General features: G+C 41.1%; 1 protein-coding gene across 9 annotated transcripts in view; it reads right to left on the bottom strand.

The window, feature by feature from the left end:
* The window catches only part of PCLO (piccolo presynaptic cytomatrix protein), a 599,138-nt gene that overhangs the window by 66,082 nt on the left and 511,075 nt on the right, over positions 1-21,981 (bottom strand). For 7 of the 9 annotated variants that reach the window (XM_073551315.1, XM_073551309.1, XM_073551313.1 and 4 more), the window contains 2 exons: positions 13,480-13,506; positions 1,961-2,054 (listed from right to left, as the gene is read on the bottom strand). In XM_073551315.1, the coding sequence (XP_073407416.1) occupies positions 1,961-2,054; positions 13,480-13,506 (121 nt within the window). The remainder of the gene's footprint in view (positions 1-1,960; positions 2,055-13,479; positions 13,507-21,981) is intronic. The other 2 variants (XM_073551312.1, XM_073551317.1) reach the window with 1 other exon arrangement.

Below are 21,981 nucleotides of genomic sequence, written 5' to 3'. Positions count from 1 at the left end.
TTTAATTAGTGGTGACCTTGTATATAGAGACATATAACGGTGATATTTATTAGCCCCTAGGTAACGGGCGTAAACTATACCTGAACAGCCATTATTTTGGCTATGTGGAGATGCATGCACAATCGTGTAGTACCGTTTTTTGAACCTTACATGCATTTGGACCCTTATCTCGGGTTTAACGTTTCTTTGCTGTTTCTATCAAAATGATATGTTTTATATGATATATCTCTTTCAGCCTCAGTTGCAGTCTGTGACAATCTGTGCTCGTTATACAGCTTCATAATACCTTTATACTTATTAGTGATTGTCACAATTCTGCATTAGAATAATAAAATATGTTTGCTTTACTTGCTATTTGGCATAGATTACATCACTTTATCTATTATGCAATTGTCGTATGTATCTATTTATAACATTTGCGGAACTAATAGTGTTTTTGCACATAAACATTTTATAAGGGTGCCACCCACAGCCTTTGATAATCGGCATAAATTACATCTGAGTAATCAATGTACAATCCTGGTTATGTGAGGACGCATGCGCATTAGTGTGGCAATGTTCTAATCGTAATGGGTGACCTCCTTCCGCCTGGGGCAGGGATTGTGGATGCACAATGGTGACTTCCCAGCGCAGGCGCATTAGCCGATTCTGGCCACTGCAATGACCTTCTACCGTAGGAAGTGACATTCGAGAGCGCTCCTGAGCCGAGACTCCGGATGTGGTTCCGCCTCGCAGAACGCGACCGCTCAGATACTCACTACAGCTGCTATCTATTATTTAATTTATTGAACATATATTTATATGACTTCATGCAGACCTTATCTCCAGCCCCTAACGACGCTACTTTGCAGTAGCGACACCTGTCGGGCATCTTCCACAGGCTCCCCTTATTTGTGGTATGGTATGAGAGCTATGCACACAGCGCTCATTATATGCGCTATTGGCTACCTGGGTTTGAACCATTGAATCAGGGTTCAGAGGCAATTTCTCTGTTTCTTTGCCTCCTTATTATGTCCTTTCTCTGACGAGGGGGGAATTTTTGGTGACTAGTGCATCTCTCTCTCCTTTATGGTATTACACACACTCTGGTCCATTTGGGTTGTATTCTCATGTATGGATATGGTATTTTAGATACATTATCATTTTGTCATGTTTTTCCATCAATATTTTGACCAGGTGTTTACCTTTATCCATATTACACAAAATCATTAGGGGAGTTCTAGAGGGCTATATTACTAACCTCATTGGTTCACGCTAACTGTTATGGAGTGACTTTTTAATGTTTTAACGATGTTTAGGTCTGTCTGAAATTTAATAAAATTAATTTTGTGTTTATTTATTGTGGTGATCCCAGTTTTTTTGGTCAGTAGCTTTCTCTCCTTTTAGTGTATAGGCTGCACTTAGGGTGTCATCAGTGTGTCCAAGATTGTCAGTGACCCATGGCTCGGATCATAAATTGACGTGAGGACATTCAGTCTGAAAAAAACACAGACAAGCGAACAGACCTACAGACTATAATGGGTATGTGCTACATCCATGAAAAACACAGGTACAACATGTACTGTAAGTGAAAACGAACATCTGAGGGACACCTAAGATTAGTGGTCTGTTTACTGGTTCAATTGACAGGTTTTATTTAATAGCTCATTGACCATTATCCCTTTGAAAAGAAATAAGAAAAAAAAAAATTATCAAAATAATAAAAAAGGATATGTTCTGAAAGAGGATGCATTGTAACATAGGGAATAGTTTTCAGAAATGCCAATCTATGTATATAATCTAAATGTTTAAAAGCCACAAATATTAGATAGATGATAATGAAAGCTTTGATTTGTGATTATTTCCTATTCACTGTATCTGTCAATTAAGATATACCTAAAGATATGCCTAAAAAGTCTGTATGTAACAAAGATACAAACTGTACTGTAGAACAAACAATATTATATGTAACTCCACAAACCTGCTCCATTGAGATACTCTTGTAAATCACTGTTTGATTCCATTCTGGGTTTAGGCTTTTTTGCACATATTTTGTTCTTCTCTTGTATTCAGCACTAGGGCAAAAAATAGTAACGTCATAGAATTTCACTTATGAACTCTCTTAACATTCTGACAAATATGATGATGTGATGTCTCTGCTTTGTGTGACTTTTCCAATTTTATATTAAATTTAAAATTTTATTTAATAATGTAGCCTTATTTAATATAATTTCTATTCCTGTTCTGAAGAGAACCATTAACCAAAGAGCATTATGATATACATGTAATGGTATACCTTGTGTTAACTACATTCAAAAAATACTTCAGCACACAAAAATAGCAAGTCAAGTCTCTCACATGGATCCTTGACTTCCCGATTAATATATTTACCTTGATAAAGGCCTGAATGTCCTAAACATTGGCTTGTTTTTTTTTTAACACATGAGTCTCTTTTGAATATACTGTATGTATTATTTGACTTGCTATTTTTGTATGCCAAAGTATTTTTTGGATATAGTTAAGATGTACATCTTACTTTAGAGCACCAGAAATTGCTAACAGTTGAGCACAAACTTATACCCTACTATATACTGTGTGTTAAGGCATTATGGCAATTTCAGGGACACCATAGTGATTGCAAAGCTCTGATCCTGGCAGTTAAGCCCCTTTTATGCCAAGGTAAATAGCAACTGTGACATTTAAATCATTTGATTAACAAGAAGAATCCCCTAGACCCCTCTGGTATCAGTGGTCTGTAATTTAATGAAGGAATACTAATGGGCTAACATGGCAGCATGGTGTCTATCAAATGCCCCTGGATGAGCCATAATGAATCACCAGGGAGTTTTAACTATCTGCTATATACTGACAATGGCAACACTTCTTTATATGACAAAGGATTATGAAAGGGATAAAGCAAGACCAACGCTTTAAGTACCTAGTTAAAATGCATAAGATAAAATATAAATTGGTACTAAAGATGATATAGTATAACCAAGAATAAAAAATAAATGAGTCCTAAGGACTAAAATTTCACCACGCACCCTTTGGCAAAGGATTGATAACTTTTGTCCTTAAAGGATAACTAAAGGCCCCTTTACATTTAGCGATGTACCAGCGACCCCGACAACGATACGACCTGGTCAGGATCGCTGGTGCATCGCTAAATGGTCGCTAGTGAGCTGTCACACAGGCAGATCTCACAGCGATGTAGCGACGCAGCAGCGGTCATTACTTACCTTTGAGACACGGCGATCCAGACGTCCTCCCGCCCGCGTCGGCGCCAGCAGGAAGCCCAGCAGGAAGTGCCCAACGAGAAAAGGAGCTGCACGATCTCGCGCGATCAGTGACAGACAGCGGAGGAGCCGGTCGGAGGTAAGTATCACACATAGCGATATCTCGGCAGCCAAGGCCTTATTTCCTCCACTTTACCATCTGGTGCCTCTGCTCCACAATTTACAATCCTCTTCACTGTGAGGGGCATGGAAACCTGGTCAGATATTCTGACAAAAGCTCCTTTCCCTCACTTCCCATAACACCTTGTGTTATCTTCAGGAGAGTGCACTATGTTCCTCCAATCACCTGGAAGCTAATCTCCATGTAATGTCTAACCCCCTGTGAGGCTAGTTAAGAAGGCAGATAGCAGAGGTGTCATGTAGAGATGAGCAGAACAAGCACAATTTGAATTCACCTGTTGTTAGGATTAGGCAGATTGCACTGAATAAAAATAAATAATAAAGTGCAATCACAACCCGGGGTCCACCATGCAGAGATGTATAACTGCTGCGAGTGTACAATGGCGGAACTATACAGTAAGCAATCACTTTAAATGCACTGTACTAAATGCCACACAGTATGAACAGAATTTAGAGTTCCCAGCTCAGTTACTACACAGAGTAGAACTGCAAAAAGAAAGCAAGGTACTAAACCCTGCTAAACATCACAAGGGAAGTTGAACATGGGTTAAGGTACTGTCACACTTAGTGATGCACCAGCGATCCCGACCAGCAATATGACGCGGTCAGGATCGCTGGTGCATCGCTAAGTGGTCGCTAGTGAGCTGCCACACAGGCAGATCTCACCAGCGACATCGCAGGGGTCGAGGGTCGCTACTTACCTGTCAGACGAGGCAATCCTGACGTCCTCCCACCCGCGTCCATGCGTCACTCGTCTTCACAGCAGGAAGCCCAGCAGGAAGCTGACAACGAGAAACGGTCCAGGACATTCTCGCGTGATCAGCGATAACAAGTGGGGGAGTGGTCGGAGGTAAGTATCACACAGCGATATCGCTAGCAATATCGCTATAACGTCACTAAAACCAGTGACGTTATAGCGATATTGCTAGCGATATCGCTTAGTGTTGCAGGCCCTCTAGACTTGCTCTGTGACTCAACTGTGCTAACCGCACACAAGAAGGATACAGATGCTAAGCCAAAGAAAAGAACTCATGTGACATTAGGTGAAAGACCCTGTCGCTTTTCTCTGACGTATAGCCTGAGGGTTGGTCTTGCTCTGTAACTCAACTGTGCTAACCGCACACAAGAAGGATACAAATGCTAAGCAAAGGGGAAGTTACCCAGTCCTTATCCTACCTGCCTAGGTCAGTAGTCTCAGTGTATAGTGTGACACGTGCAAACAGAGTGGTAGAGTATCCACTCACATACACCACAAAAAAGTGATACTAGCGCGCTGCTGGGAGCCTTTTATATACTAGGTTCCACCCCAAACACTCACGCCTAGTTGGCCGAGACTTCGCTTGCGGGCCAAACTGAAACTGCAACATCACCAGAGCAGCAAATGTCCGACCACCAATGAGCAGATGCCACATCACAGACATGCTCAATCAGGTGAACTGGACTCCCAAGCCTCAGGCTGCAACTGCATCTCGCTGGTTACCATAGAGTTGGCTGTAGAGCCAGCAGTAACCAAACGAATATCATGAGCCTGAGCAAGATGCTGGGACCAACATCTGTGCTGAGCAGCACTCACAGTGGCCGGGCCAGAATGGGAGACCTCAGCACCATGCAATGCTTGGATCTATCCCAGACGTCGAGAATCCCGACGCCTAAAATTACCCTCTCACTGACTTCTCCCTGGTGACGTTCACCACGCTCGAAGGCCACAATAAGCTGGGGGGCATGAATGTGCTAAATAGGTACCCAGGTTCTATCCTCTGGTCCATGACTCTTCTAGTCAACCAAGAAAGATTTTTTTTGCCATGCACCACCTTGGACCCAACAATATAGTTGACCTCAAAATCGTCCGAGGACGTATCTGAACTCCGCGCAGGAGTCCCAGAAGACCAAGTCATAAACACAGGTTTTAACAGAGACGCATGAAAAGTGTCGGTGATGCTCAAATGCGGTGGAAGGCAGAGGCGATAGACTACAGGATTTACCTGCTCAATGACCTTGAAGGGACTTAAGTAGCGGGGAGCAAATTTAGTGGACTCTACACACAGCCTGATGTTACGAGCTGACAGCCACACTAAATCACCAGGGGCAAAGACTGAGCGGGACGATGATGTGTCAGCAGAAGCCCTCATTCTCTCCTTAGAAACCTTAATTGCATTCTGCGTGCGATCCCAGATGTCACGAGCCTACACTGCCCAGTACACCACCCTCGGGTCAGAAGATGAGACGGGCATTGGTACAGGAACACGTGGGTGCTGACCATAGTAAGGAGAAAAGGGGTCTGTCCAGTAGAATCAGAAATGGCGTTATTTAATTCAAACTCTGCCCAAGGCAGCAGGGACGCCCAGTTGTCATGCCTGGTGGACACAAAATGACTAAGATGCATAACCAGAGTCTGATTGGTCCTTTACACCAATCCATTCATCTCAGGATGGTACGCAGAGGACAGATTGAGTTCAATACTGAGCAGGTGACAAAGCTCACTCCAGAAATGAGATGCGAACTGGGGACACCGGTCACTGACTATCTTGTCAGGTATCCCATGGTGACAGAAAATGTGCTTGATGAATAATACCGCCAAAGCCCGTGCAGATGGTATGCGCAGAAGAGGAACCAGATGCACCATTTTGGAAAAATGGTCGGTGATGACCCAAATAACTCTATTTTTATGGAACTTAGGGAGGTCCACTATAAAATCCATCCTGACCATCTCCCAAGGCTTATCTGCCACCGTCAAGGGATAGGGCAAGCCCGCGAGTCTCTGCCTGGAAAGCCGATTCCTGGCACACGAGACACAGGCTTGCATGTAATCCTTCATGTCTCGCGCCATCCGAGGCCACCAATTAAACCTTGCCAGAAGCTCAGTGAGCCTCTTGATGCCGAAATGACCCCCCAGTTAAGAAGTGTGTGCCCACGAGAGAACCTCCAGCTGCAGATCAGATGGAACATAGGATTTGCCTGGAGGTATCTGCTCTAGCGACACAGGAGCCACCATTCGAAGACTCTCCGAAGGGACTATAAGACGTGGCTCGTCCTCATCCTCGGACGAGACAACTGAACAGGATAGGGCATTGGCACATAAATTCTTCTCCCCGGACAGAAAATGGACGGTGAAATTAAACCAAGAGAAGAATAAGGACCACATGACCTGGGGAGAATTCAGCCGTTGGGCTGTCTGCAGCTAAAGGAGGTTTTTGTGGTCCGTGAAGACCTTTAAGGGATGCCGAGCTCCCTCCAGGAGGTGTCTCCACTCTGTATTCTCCTGATACAAAGGAGTGTGCTCCCCGTGGCTGCTGTGGCTTGATCACTGCTATGTCAATATGTACAGTGGGGCAAAAAAGTATTTAGTCAGTCAGCAATAGTGCAAGTTCCACCACTTAAAAAGATGAGAGGCGTCTGTAATTTACATCATAGGTAGACCTCAACTATGGGAGACAAACTGAGAAAAAAAAATACAGAAAATCACATTGTCTGTTTTTTTTTCATTTTATTTGCATATTATGGTGGAAAATAAGTATTTGGTCAGAAACAAGCAATCAAGATTTCTGGCTCTCACAGACCTGTAACTTCTTCTTTAAGAGTCTCCTCTTTCCTCCACTCATTACCTGTAGTAATGGCACCTGTTTAAACTTGTTATCAGTATAAAAAGACACCTGTGCACACCCTCAAACAGTCTGACTCCAAACTCCACTATGGTGAAGACCAAAGAGCTGTCAAAGGACACCAGAAACAAAATTGTAGCCCTGCACCAGGCTGGGAAGACTGAATCTGCAATAGCCAACCAGATTGGAGTGAAGAAATCAACTGTGGGAGCAATAATTAGAAAATGGAAGACATACAAGACCACTGGTAATCTCCCTCGATCTGGTGCTCCACGCAAAATCCCACCCCGTGGGGTCAGAATGATCACAAGAACGGTGAGCAAAAATCCCAGAACCACGCGGGGGGACCTAGTGAATGAACTGCAGAGAGCTGGGACCAATGTAACAAGGCCTACCATAAGTAACACACTACGCCACCATGATCTCAGATCCTGCAGTGCCAGACGTGTCCCACTGCTTAAGCCTGTACATGTCCGGGCCCGTCTGAAGTTTGCTAGAGAGCATTTGGATGATCCAGAGGAGTTTTGGGAGAATGTCCTATGGTCTGATGAAACCAAACTGGAACTGTTTGGTAGAAACACAACTTGTCGTGTTTGGAGGAAAAAGAATACTGAGTTGCATCCATCAAACACCATACCTACTGTAAAGCATGGTGGTGGAAACATCATGCTTTGGGGCTGTTTCTCTGCAAAGGGGCCAGGACGACTGATCCGGGTACATGAAAGAATGAATGGGGCCATGTATCGTGAGATTTTGAGTGCAAACCTCCTTCCATCAGCAAGGGCATTGAAGATGAAACGTGGCTGGGTCTTTCAACATGACAATGATCCAAAGCACACCGCCAGGGCAACGGAGTGGCTTCGTAAGAAGCATTTCAAGGTCCTGGAGTGGCCTAGCCAGTCTCCAGATCTCAACCCTATAGAAAACCTTTGGAGGGAGTTGAAAGTCCGTGTTGCCAAGCGAAAAGCCAAAAACATCACTGCTCTAGAGGAGATCTGCATGGAGGAATGGGCCAACATACCAACAACAGTGTGTGGCAACCTTGTGAAGACTTACAGAAAACGTTTGACCTCTGTCATTGCCAACAAAGGATATATCACAAAGTATTGAGATGAAATTTTTTTTCTGACCAAATACTTATTTTCCACCATAATATGCAAATAAAATGAAAAAAAACAGACAATGTGATTTTCTGGATTTTTTTTTCTCAGTTTGTCTCCCATAGTTGAGGTCTACCTATGATGTAAATTACAGACGCCTCTCATCTTTTTAAGTGGTGGAACTTGCACTATTGCTGACTGACTAAATACTTTTTTGCCCCACTGTATAAAATGGATATTTGGCATTCCTGGTAGAGTGACTCTGGTGCCTAAGTAGGGTTCCAACTCATTTATTTGGCAATCCACAAATTAACGTTTCAATCTGTTTAGACCTTCATCAGAACTGATTGCCGTGTGGGAATGTAAGAGGACAGCACTAACAAGGGTGATCCAAATTGCTGTAGAAAGGCGCTCTTCTACAGCGATTCAGATCGCCCTTGTCAGCGCTGTCCTCTTACATTCCCACACGGCAATCAATTCTGATGAAGGTCTAAATAGACCGAAACATTAATTTGTCGATTGCCAAATAAATCTGTTATACGTTCCAATTTTCCTGAGTGCCAGGTTTATTGCTGCTATTTGAATATCTACAGGCTAGAGAGGGAACCACGCTTCAGCTTCTTACAGAAATGCCCAACTACTTCCTGCTGTCAGTCTCAGAGACTCTGTCACTGGAGACAGACTTTGCCGAACTCTGGTATTTGAAGAACAAAGTCAGAAGAAGTGCTATCCCTGATGGATAGCAATTGAGGGTGTTTCTAGGGTTGCTTTTCAGGACATTAATAATTGAATAAACATAAGGTCTTAGAAAGGACAGTTTCATTTTAAGACTTTTTTTCTTGATTCAAGTAGTACAGGGCACAAAAATGTAAAATTAAGGCTAAAGATAAATAAATCAGCAAAAGTAAATGATTATATCCAAGATAAATGATTATACCCCTTTTTAATTTATTTAAAACTAGTTCATTAAAAATATACGGTAATAATTTTGATACCGTCATGACAACATACAGAATAAGGTCAGACATTTATAATGCACAGCATATTGCATAAAATCCACAAAATATATTTGCTGACCAAAAAATTTATAAAGTAAAGATTATCACACAATTATATGTAAAATTATGCTAATAAATTGCACACATTTTGCAGCAGGACCCGGTCTCAAGCTTTGATTTTACTTTCCTAAACTCTCTAAACTCAGAAACATGATCCCAGATTTTTCGCAACAATGTGCCCAACTTTGAGAGTGAACAGATATACATTTTGAATCAGAGGAGAGAATATGCAAAGGCCTTGTTAAAAATACACATGTTGCAGCTGTCAATATGCCTAAACCATCTAAGCTATTTGCATAGTAAGACCGTTCTTTATATATATATATATATAAAGAAAAGGTTAAATGATAAGCACATGTGGGGACAAAAAGGAAAACACATAAAAGTAGTAAAAAAGCAAGGTAATTGGTAGCGGCAAAAGGATAATGGAAAGATATAAGAAACATTCTTATAAAGGGAAATTAGACACACATCATTTTAAGAAAATAAAACTTTATAAATACTTTCACAAGGCTTTAAAGTGAATTAATCAGAAGGATTTCACACCCAGAACTATTTATATGCGCATGATGCTCTTTCAGATAAAAATCCAGCATTCACCTTACATGGCCAGTCCATTCCTCCATTACTGAGAAATCAGTGATTGAATTGATACAAAAAAATCCTATGGTAGATCTGAAGCCTCTGGCACTCCAACTCTATTCCCCAGCCAGCACAAAGCTTGAATGCTTCATTGAAAGCTTGAAAGCCTCCTGCTTGAATGTTTTGTTTGAAGTAACATAGCATAGAGGCTGTCAGTCAAGCAGGAAGAGGCAGCACTTTGCAGAGAATAGAGCTGGAGTGACAAAGGCTCTAGATCTACAACCACATTTTCATATCAGTTCAAACGCTGATATCTCAGAATTGGAGAAACGGATTAGCCATGTAAGGGTATTTGCTAGACTTGTCTTTGAAAGAGCTAATTATATATATATATATATATATATATATATATATATATATATATCAATTGTTTGGGGGAGAAATCCGGCTGACAGCTTAGCTTTAAATAGTTTTTTTTACTTTTGTAGCCCTGTAGTTTGAAACAATGAAAATACAGTAAAAGCTTCAATTACATGGTACATTGCAGAAGAATTTCTAGCATGAAAACACATTGGTCTTGCTTGCATGCAACTATTCACTATTTTGCATAATAATATGTTAATAATATGTACCATATCATAGATTTCTGTTATTTTGACTGTGCTAGGGTAGGTTTTTAGTATGATTTTGGTAATGATGAAAAAGTATGTTGTACCCCAAATAAGAGTAAAGGGGGATACCCTTTATGAAATAAAACAGAAATATCTATTTTTTACCTTCAGATTTTTTTTATTAGTAAGAAAGTTTACTCAATATAAAAATATGGAGTGAAGAACAAAGATGAAGACTTTCCCTAATATATACTATAGCTAACTGTGGAGTCCAGTTTTACTATTAAACCACCATGCAATATACTGTATTTAAAGGGGTTCTCTATTTTTATCGAAATAAATGTTTTTTTTATAAATAAATGCCATGTAAATATTGTTTAGATATTATATAGATATAGTTTGTTTAATGGATAGTTGTCCATAAGTGTGTGTAATTGGGTGCAATAAGATTCAGCTTTATCGATCTCACAGGGTCTCTTGAGAACAAATAATTTCCATTACTAAATGATTTAATTTACAAGAAAAAGTAGTAATCAATTGTTCGTTGACCAATGTTGAATTAAGGTTAGAAGGTATCATAGGACAGGGATATAAAATCTATATAAAATCTTTTAGCATGGGTGAAGGTCCACTTAAAAAGGTGCTGGCAGCTCTCCTAACATGTTGACAGGAAACACTAACGTTCCTTATTTAATCCTGGAAAACCCTCTCTTTGATCCCTGCATTGTGCCATTCCTCTAACTAGTCTATGGATTATATGAAAAAATTAAAGAGAATATGTCTCTCTTTCAAACCACATATCCAAGGCCTTTCCACTTCCTGCCGACTTCAACTCAAAAATATTTCACGGATCCGTACATTCCTCAACCAAGAATCTGCAAAAACCCTAGTCCATGCCCTCATCATCTCCCGTCTTCACTACTGCAACCTCCTGCTCTGTGGCCTTCCCTCTAACACTCTCGCACCCCTCCAATCTATTCTAAACTCTGCTTCCCGACTAATCCACCTGTCCCTCGCTATTCCCTGGCCTCTCCCCTCTGTCAATCCCTGCACTGGCTCCCCATTACCCAAAGACTTCAGTTCAAAACCCTAACCATGACATACAAAGCCATCCACAACCTGAGTCCTCCATACATCTGTGACCTTGTCTCCTGTTACTTACCTACACGAAACCTCCGATCCTCACAAGATCTCCTCCTGTACTCCCCTCTTATCTCCTCTTCCCACAATCGCATACAAGACTTCTCCCACGCATCCCCCCTACTCTGGAACTCTCTACCACAACATATCAGACTCTCGCCTACCATGGAAACCTTCAAAAAGAACCTGAAGACCTATCTCTTCCGACAAGCCTACAACCTGCAGCAACCACCGATTCACCAAACTACTGCACGACCAGCTCTACCCTCGCCTACTGTATCCTCACCCATTCCTTGTAGATTGTGAGCCTTCACGGGCAGGGTCCTCTCTCATCCTGTATCAGTCGTGACTTGCATTGTTTAAGATTACTATACTTGTATGTATTATGTATACCTCTCCTCACATGTAAAGCGCCATGGAATAAATGGCGCTATAATAAATATTAATAATAATATCACCTATGCCTCCCCAAAAAAGTATTTCTGAAAATGGTTAATGTTTATTTCTCTATTTCAATTGTAGAAAATATGAATGATTACCACTAGCAAGAGCAGCTATTTAACTTTGCCAAGAAAGGCAATGGTAATGAAATGTACTACAATTGCTGCATCACTGTTTCCCTCCCATTTCGGGTGTGCGCATAAAGTTTAGAATTACAGTGCATCACCACATTGATGGTGAATGCAGTGAGATTCACATGTTGATGAGATCTGGTGCTCTGTGCAATCTGTGGACTGCCACCTGAAAGCTGGATGACTTTACTCATTGTCACAGCCCATAAACTGTGCATGGGACACAATCCGATCATCGCCACCAATCCACCGTCAGGGCCAATGTATACTAAATTCCTCTGTGCACCAGTAAAAACCTGTATATCCGGAAGCCAATGCTCTAAATATAGCTTCAACTTACGGGTTCTGGCCGAAAGACATTGAATGGAGCTGAGTGCATGGAGCTGGGCCAAAATAAAAATATCGACAGGTTCTCCTTTCTGATGTGAACTGCGCATGCCAAAGTCCTAAAGATGAACCTTACCTCTATGACATCTTAGGAAATACTAAAAGTGCTTATTATGACTTATATAATTACTACAAAAAGCAATACTTTGGATTTATTTGATTTTGTATATTCTTAAGTCAAACATTGGGATATATAATTATATGTATAAAGCCTGCCATACATATTAGATGGATTGGCCAATCGTTAAGCCGAACGATTCTGTGTTATAAAAACGTTGCTGTCAGACAGGAGGTGACTTATTTCTGTGCGACAATACGATTGGCAGTCTGACATCGGACATGCTAGATCGATAATTTTCCCGACAACAAATTGTCTGGAGCTCTCAAACAAATTAGACTGTTGGGTGAATCCTTCAATATTGTGATTTCAGCTGACATTATCTAATCTGTATGGGGGCTTCAGGGCAGGTTTACACCACCTAACGTTATACATAGTTCTGTGCGCATGGACTGACATTACTTTTGGCAGCACATGTTTACACAGGACAATGTGCTGCAGAGAACAATGATTTTTAAATTGCTCAAAAATCATTTCTCCTGATAGGTGAGCATTTTTCTCGTTTGTCAGTTGCCCCGCAGCCTGTTTACACTGCTTGATTAGCAGGAAATGAGAGTTATTGCTATCCACAATAAAAGACCAATGTAAATCCAGCTTAAGGGTTAATCAAGTTGCTATAGATGTACTTCCTCAATGACATAGAAGGGACTCATAAAACATAAATCCATATCTTACAGTCATCCTGTTAAATGTAGAAAAAAACATTGGGTAATGTTTTATCATAAACTAATAGGATAACATATTCCACTTAGTTCTCAATGGCCAAAAATGGAGAACCCCTTTAATCCTAAAATGTCTACAAATAAAGATTTGTAATACATTTTGTGAAAATTGTCAAGCAGTGTTGCTTTATGTGTGTTTTTTTCATGCAAAGTAATATAATTCTGTTTTCGATAAAAAATAAAGTTAAACTCTACCTGGCATTCTGGACAACCATTACTTGACTGTAAGGACCCAGTGAAGGGAAATGACATAAAGATGAGAAAGCATAGGAAGCAAGCAAAGATAAAGATACAAGTGAAAGACATAAGACACATAAAAAGGTAAACATATTTCCTTTCATTCCTGTTATGGCCAGAAATGTATTGTTTAGGAACATGACATAGACATAGCTAGGTATACACTGTGGGAACATACTGTGCTCAAGATTGAGGAAACATTGACAAAATAAAAAAATAAATAAATAAAATAACATGCTGGTATATAACCTCAGAGCTGCAAATTGGATTACATTTTCATTGCATTGTTTGAATATGGATGTAAGGCTCATAATGATAATATGTCATATAGTTATTTCTGATCCAGGCTCCGAGACTCCCAAACTTCTGTAAAACAATGGTACTTAAGCACATAGCAGCTCTGATCCACTGATATCTCCTTGGAAGAGCCAAGATGGCCCAAAAACTAATGCAAGTTGATTAGCGGGTTTAGCTCTATGGGGTAGAGTCACACGTCCTGTGGCTAGTTTCATTCTAGCAAATAGTGCAGGTCTAAGAACCTTGTACCCTACTAATGATTCTAATGATGCCTTGTCTTTATGGCATACCAGAGATTTTCTAAAACTTCAGATAGCCTTTAACCCCTTCCTTACCGATGACGGAATAGTACGTCATCGGTAAGGATCCCGGCGTTGAGATGGGATCCGGCGGTGATCGGGCATTGTCACGTGATCGGGGGTCGGCGTCACGTTGCCTGGACAACCACAGGTCTCATAGAGACCTCTATGGTTGTTCCAGGCAGACGGCTTTGAGCGCCGACCGGCGGTCAGCACTCAAAGCACAGTAGTAAATCTGCTACATATGGGCGATCTGCTCATCACCCATATGTAGCAGAGCCGATCGGGTTGTGCTTGCTTCTAGCCTCCTATGGAGGCTATTGAAGCATGCCAAAAGTAAAAAAAAGTTTAAAAATAAAAAAATTAAAAAAAATAAAAGTTCGAATCACCACCCTTTCGCCCCAATCAAAATAAAACAATACAAAAAATCCCACATACACATATTAGGGATCGCCGTGTTCAGAATCGCCTGATCTATCAATACAAAAAAAGCATTAACCCGATCGCTAAATGGCGTAGCGAGAAAAAAATTCAAAACGCCAGAATTACGTTTTTTTGGTCGCCGCGACATTGCATTAAAATGTAATAACGGGCGACTGAAAGAGCATATTTGCACAAAACTTGCAACATTGAAAATGCCAGCCCAGCACGCAAAAAATAAGCCCTCACCCAACCCCAGATCATGAAAAATGGAGACGCTATGGGTCTCAGAAAATTGCGCAATTTTTTTTAGCAAACTTTGGAATTTTTTTTCACCACTTAGATAAAAGAGAACATAGACATGTTTGGTGTCTATGAACTCATAATGACATGGAGAATCATAATGGCAGGTTAGATTTGTCATCTAGTGAATCTAGAAAAAAAGCCAAGCAAAAAACCAGTGTGGGATTGCACTTTTTTTGCAATTTCACCGCACTTGGAATTTTTTTACCATTTTTGAGTACTCGACATGGTAAAACCAATGGTGTTCTTTAAAAGAACAACTCGTCCCGCAAAAAATAAGCCCTCACATGGCCATATTGACGGAAAAATAAAAAAGTTATGGCTCTGGAAAGAAGTGGACCGAAAAACGAAAACGAAAATTCGAAAAAAACTCCGGGAGTGAAGGGGTTAAATAATACATTTACAAGCCTCTAAATTTATGCATCTAGAATATAAATAGATTTGCAGTCCTGGGGCTTTATCACATTAAGGGAGAGACATCTTGAAGAAGGCTGAAAAAAGACAAAAATTATATTATGATTACTATAACTCTCTCTAGATGTTTATGTTGTGTTATATTCATGTGATTTGCATATATAACCAAGATTTGAATACCCTTTAAGTGATTTCAGAATGCTCTAGAAATTTTGAGTTCACCCCAAAATAATTTTTAACTACTATATGATGATTGGGAAAAACAATTATTATGCCATAATATATATATTTATTTGCATTTCCCAATTGATTGCAAATAATGATTATTAGCAAAATTAGCAATGAAACAAGAACCATTTAAATAGTTTAGTGCAACTAATATGAAAAGTGGTTTCTCCATATTCAAAACAAAAATGCTATTTTTAATACTACCACAGTCATTTTGACATTCTGCAAAAGTGATGCCTGGCCAGACACCAGTTTCTGCCAGGATTCATGAGGAATCTTAATTCACTCCTCATGGGCAGTGGTCTCCAGTCCACTAATATTCTTGGGTCTCATGTTGCAACATCTCTTCTCAAATCCCACCAAAGATTTTCTATGAAGTTCAGGCCACTCCAGATTCTTTGAGGACTTCTGAAAGCAAGCCATGGTGAACTTTGATAGTATACCTGGAATGATTAAAGTTGACTTTTGGTGCGCTTTTGGGTTAGTAGAGGTGTACATCTTGGAGTTTGGACATGAAATATGCTCCTTACTGAACAAGCTGAAAAATAAGTGCCTGTTGCCACCAAATCTTGCTGCAAGTCTATTGCAGTCACTTGAGGGTTTTTGATTGCCGACCTCCTCAGGAATCTGGTGGCAGCCGGTGATAGCTTCCCTATTCTGTCACTTTCAGCTAGTGTAGCGAATGTTGATTTAACTTTGAATTTACAAGTTATGCATCCTGGTGTATCTCTAGGATCATCCAATGTCATTATATCTTTTTGTATCATTATTCCTTGTCTTAACTTTTCAGACTGCTTTTTTAACTTTGATATTCTGGTGTCTCACACAATCTTAGTCAGACTTTCCAGGCACCTCACGTACCCTTAGTCACTGAGTGTGCTCTATGACTAAGAGCAAGTATCATGCCTGAAACAAATTAAAGTTTTCTTTTTCCATAATATGGAAGTTTGAATTGCTTTCAAAAAAAAAATCTGGAGTTTTAACCCCTTTCTGACATCTGACGTACTATCCAGTCCACGGTACCCGGGCCTCTATGACCAGGCGCCGCTGATCGCGGCCGGGTATCAGCTGATTATCACAGCTGACACCAGGCACTACATGTCAGGGGCAGTCACTGACCACTCCCAGCACGTTAACCCCTGGCACACTGCGATCAAACATAATTGCAGTGTACCAGAGGATTAGGGAGGCATCGGCAGGGAGGGAGCTCCCTCTGTGCTTCCCTAAGCCCCCCCGAGCAGCGCAATGTGCTGCGCTGCACGGAGGGTCTACTTCCCTGCCAGATCCAAGATGGCCGGGGGGGTCTCTGGGGCCTGCAGGGAGGCGGCTTCCTGAGGAAGCCTGTGCAGCGCCTGTCAGATAGTAATAAAGTAAACAAAGTGTAAAAATAATTTATAAAAAAATCACTAAATAAATTTAAAAAATATAAAAATAATAATCCCTAATAAATTCATTTTTTGGAAATAAAAAAAACAATAAAAGTACACATATTTAGTATCGCCGCGTCTGTAATGACCCACCCTATAAAACTGTCCCACAAGTTAATAGCTTTATTGAACCCCTTAAAAGATAAAAATAAAAAACTAAGCAAAAAACAATGCTTTATCATCATACCGCTGAACAAAAAGTGCAATAACGCGCAATGAAGAAGACGTATATAAATACCCATGGTACCGCTCAAAATGTCATCTTGTCCCACAAAAAATGAGCTGCCACACAGCATCATCAGCGAAAAAATAAAAAAGTTATAGCTCGCAGAATAAAGCGATGCAAAAATAATTATTTTTTATATAAAATGGTTTTTATTGCATAAAAGCGCCAAAACATAAAAAAGACATAAATGAGGTATTGCTGTAATCGTACTGACCCAAAGAATAAAACTGCTTTATCAATTTTAGCACACGCGGAACGGTGTAAACGCAGCCTCCAATAGAAATTCATAAAATGCTGGTCATTGGTCATTCTGCGTCCCAAAAATCGGAATAAAAAGCAATCAAAAAATGTCATGTGCCCAAAAATAGAATCAATAAAAATGTCAACTCGTCCCGCAAAAAAGAAGACCTCACATGACTCGGTGGGTCAAAATATGGAAAAATTATAGCTCTCAAAATGTAGTGGTGCAAAAACTATTTTTACAATAAAAAGCGTCTTTTAGCGTATGACAGCTACCAAACATAAAAACCCGCCATAAATAGTAAATCAAACCCCCCTTTATCACCCCCTTAGTTAGGGAAAAATAATAAAATTAAAAAAAATGTATTTATTTCCATTTTCCCATTAGGGTTAGAGTTAGGGCTAGGGTTAGAGTTAGTGCTAGGGTTAGGGCTAGGGTTAGGGCTAGGGTAAGGGCTGAGATTAGAGTTAGGGGTGTGTTGGGGTTAGGGTTGGAGTTAGGATTGGGGGGTTTCCACTGTTTAGGCACATCAGGTGCTCTCCAAATGCAACATGGCATCTGATTTCAATTCCAGGGAATTCTGTGTTGAAAAAGTCAAAAGGTGCTCCTTCCCTTCCAAGCTCTGTCATGCGCCCATACAGCGTTTTACCCCCACATACTCAGGACAAATTGGACAACAACTTTTGGGGTCCAATTTCTCCTGTTACCCTTGGGAAAATGAAAAAAATTGGGGACTAAAAGATCATGTTTGTGGAAGAAATATGATTTTTTTATTTTCACGCCCGGGAGTTATAAACTTCTGTGAAGCACTTGGGGTTCAAAGTGCTCACCACTAGAGTTGAGCGATACCGTCCGATACTTCAAAGTATCGTATCGGATGGTATCGGCCGATCTTTAAAAAAAGTATCGGTATCGCCGATTCCGATACCGGAAGTCCCATTCAAGTCTATGGGACTTCCGGTATCGGAATAAGAAAAACCCTTTCCTGCCCTTGTACAGCCTCTCTGGGGTCTGTACGGGCCTTTCGGGGGGCTGTGCCGGCCTGCCAGGGGGTCTGTGCAGGCTCCGGTGGTCTGTGCCGGCCTGCCGGTGGTCTGTGCAGGCTCCGGGGGGCTGTGCCGGCCTGCCGGGGGGCTGTGCCGGCCTGCCGGGGGGCTGTGCAGGCTCCGGGGGGCTGTGCCGGCCTGCCGGGGGGCTGTGCCGGCCTGCCGGGGGGCTGTGCCGGCCTGCCGGTGGTCTGTGCAGGCTCCGGGGGTCTGTGCAGGCATCGTCCGATGGGACTACAAGTCCCATCGGGCGATGCCTGCTACCATGACAGTGATTGACACATTAGCCAATGATGGGACAGTAGTAGTCCCATCATCCGGCTAATGTGTTAAATGTAAAAAAAAAAAAAAAAAAAAAATTACATGCTACATACATACAACATGCATACTACATACATGCTACATTCATACTACATACTACATACATGCTACATTCATACTACATAAATACTACATGCAACATACATACTACATATATACTACATGCATGCTACATACATACTGCATGCTACATACATACCACATATATACTACATACATACTACATGCATGCTACATGCATGCTACATGCTACATACATAACACATATATACTACATGCATGCTACATACATACTACATGCTACATACTACATATATACTACATGCATGCTACATACTACATGCTACATACATACTACATGCATGCTACATACATACTGCATGCTACATGCATGCTACATACATACTACATACATGCTACATACATACTACATATATACTACATACATACTACATACATACTACATATATACTACATGCATGCTACATACATACTGCATGCTACATGCATGCTACATACATACTACATACATGCTACATACATACTACATATATACTACATACATACTACATACATACTACATGCATGCTACATGCATGCTACATACATACTACATATATACTACATGCATGCTACATACATACTACATGCTACATACATACCACATATATACTACATACATACAATACATTCATACAATACATACATAGACATACAGTACATATAACATAGAGTAACATACTTACCAATACTTGTCACATTGTTCCCCGAAGCCATTGTCTTTTCCGGGATAAATATTAACATAACAAACCACAAAAATACTCACCCACGATCCGAAGCAGTCCACGAGTGTGTCCCACGACGATCTTGGGTAGAGAACTGCAGCATCAGATGATGCTGCCGTTCTCTACGGGCTGCAGGAATCCAATGACGGAAGGTAGGTATCCTTCCGCACTGTATTCCTCCGCCACTTAAAAAAAAAAAAGTCCCTAGTCTCACTTTATGCCATTGCTGTGTGGGAAATTCCCACACAGCAATGGCATAAAGTGAGACTAGGGACTTTTTTTTTTTAAGTGGCGGAGGAATACAGTGCGGAAGGATACCTACCTTCCGTCATTGGATTCCTGCAGCCCGTAGAGAACGGCAGCATCATCTGATGCTGCAGTTCTCTACCCAAGATCGTCGTGGGACACACTCGTGGACTGCTTCGGATCGTGGGTGAGTATTTTTGTGGTTTGTTATGTTAATATTTATCCCGGAAAAGACAATGGCTTCGGGGAACAATGTGACAAGTATTGGTAAGTATGTTACTCTATGTTATATGTACTGTATGTCTATGTATGTATTGTATGAATGTATTGTATGTATGTAGTATATATGTGGTATGTATGTAGCATGTAGTATGTATGTAGCATGCATGTAGCATGCATGTAGTATGTATGTAGCATGCATGTAGTATGTATGTAGCATGCATGTAGTATGTATGTAGTATGTATGTAGCATGTAGTATGTATGTAGCATGCATGTAGTATATATGTAGTATGTATGTAGCATGCATGTAGTATGTATGTAGTATGTATGTAGTATGTATGTAGCATGCAGTATGTATGTAGTATGTATGTAGTATGTATGTAGCATGCATGTAGTATGTATGTAGCATGCATGTAGTATATATGTAGTATGTATGTAGCATGCATGTAGTATGTATGTAGTATGTATGTAGTATGTATGTAGCATGCATGTAGTATGTATGTAGCATGCATGTAGTATGTATGTAGTATGTATGTAGCATGCATGTAGTATGTATGTAGTATGTATGTAGTATGTATGTAGCATGCATGTAGTATGTATGTAGCATGCATGTAGTATATATGTAATATGTATGTAGCATGCATGTAGTATGTATGTAGTATGTATGTAGTATGTATGTAGTATGTATGTAGCATGCATGTAGTATGTATGTAGCATGCATGTAGTATATATGTAGTATGTATGTAGCATGCATGTAGTATGTATGTAGTATGTATGTAGTATGTATGTAGTATGTATGTAGCATGCATGTAGTATGTATGTAGCATGCATGTAGTATGTATGTAGTATGTATGTAGCATGCAGTATGTATGTAGCATGTATGTAGTATGTATGTAGTATGTATGTAGTATGCATGTAGCATGCATGTAGCATGTATGTAGTATGCATGTAGTATGTATGTAGTATTTTTTTTTTTTTTTTTTTAACATTTAACACATTAGCCGGATGATGGGACTACTACTGTCCCATCATTGGCTAATGTGTCAATCACTGTCATGGTAGCAGGCATCGCCCGATGGGACTTGTAGTCCCATCGGACGATGCTTGCACAGACCCCCGGACATCAGCACAGCCCCCCGGCAGGCCGGCACAGCCCCCCGGCAGGCCGGTACAGACCCCCACAGGGTGCACAGACCACCGGCAGGCCGGCACAGCCCCCCGGCAGGCCGGTACAGACCCCGGGCAGTCCACACAGCCCCCCGGCAGGCCGGCACAGCCCCCCGGCAGGCCGGCAGAGACCCCCGGAAGGCCCGAAATGACGGCGCATCATGATGCGCACACACCGCGCATCATGATGACGTCAGGCCGTCAATCAACTGAACTTCCGATTCCGATGCCGAATTCCGATATTGAAAAAATATCGGAAGTCGGTATCGGAATTCCGATACAGCACGTATCGGCCGATACCCGATACTTGCGGTATCGGAATGCTCAACACTACTCACCACATATCTAGATAAGTTTCTTGGGGGGGTCTACTTTCCAAAATGGTGTCATTTGAGGGGGGTTTCCACTGTTTTGGCACATCAGGGGCTTTCCAAATGCGACATGGCGTCCGATCTCAATTTCAGCCAAAAAAGTAAAATGGTGCTGCTTCCCTTCCGAGCTCTGCCATGCGCCCAAATAGTGGGTTACCCCCCACATGTGGGGTATTAGCCTACTCAGGACAAATTTCTCAATAACTTTTGCGGTCCTGTTACCCTTGGAAAAATAAAAATTGGGGGCGAAAAGATCATTTTTTTAAAAAAAATATGATTTTTTAATTGTACGGCTGTATGTTATAAACTTCTGTGAAGCCCTTGGGAGTTCAAAGTGCTCACCACACATCTAGATAAGTTCCTTGAGAGGTCTAGTATCCAAAATAGTGTCACTTTTGGGGGTTTCCACTGTTTTGGCACATCAGGGGCTTTCCAAACGCGACATGGCG

Source organism: Dendrobates tinctorius, unplaced genomic scaffold (genome assembly GCF_039654945.1).
Source record: "Dendrobates tinctorius isolate UK_male_01 unplaced genomic scaffold, ASM3965494v1 ptg000174l, whole genome shotgun sequence".
Classification (NCBI taxonomy): domain Eukaryota; kingdom Metazoa; phylum Chordata; class Amphibia; order Anura; family Dendrobatidae; genus Dendrobates; species Dendrobates tinctorius.
This window is presented reverse-complemented; position numbering and strand designations above follow the sequence as displayed.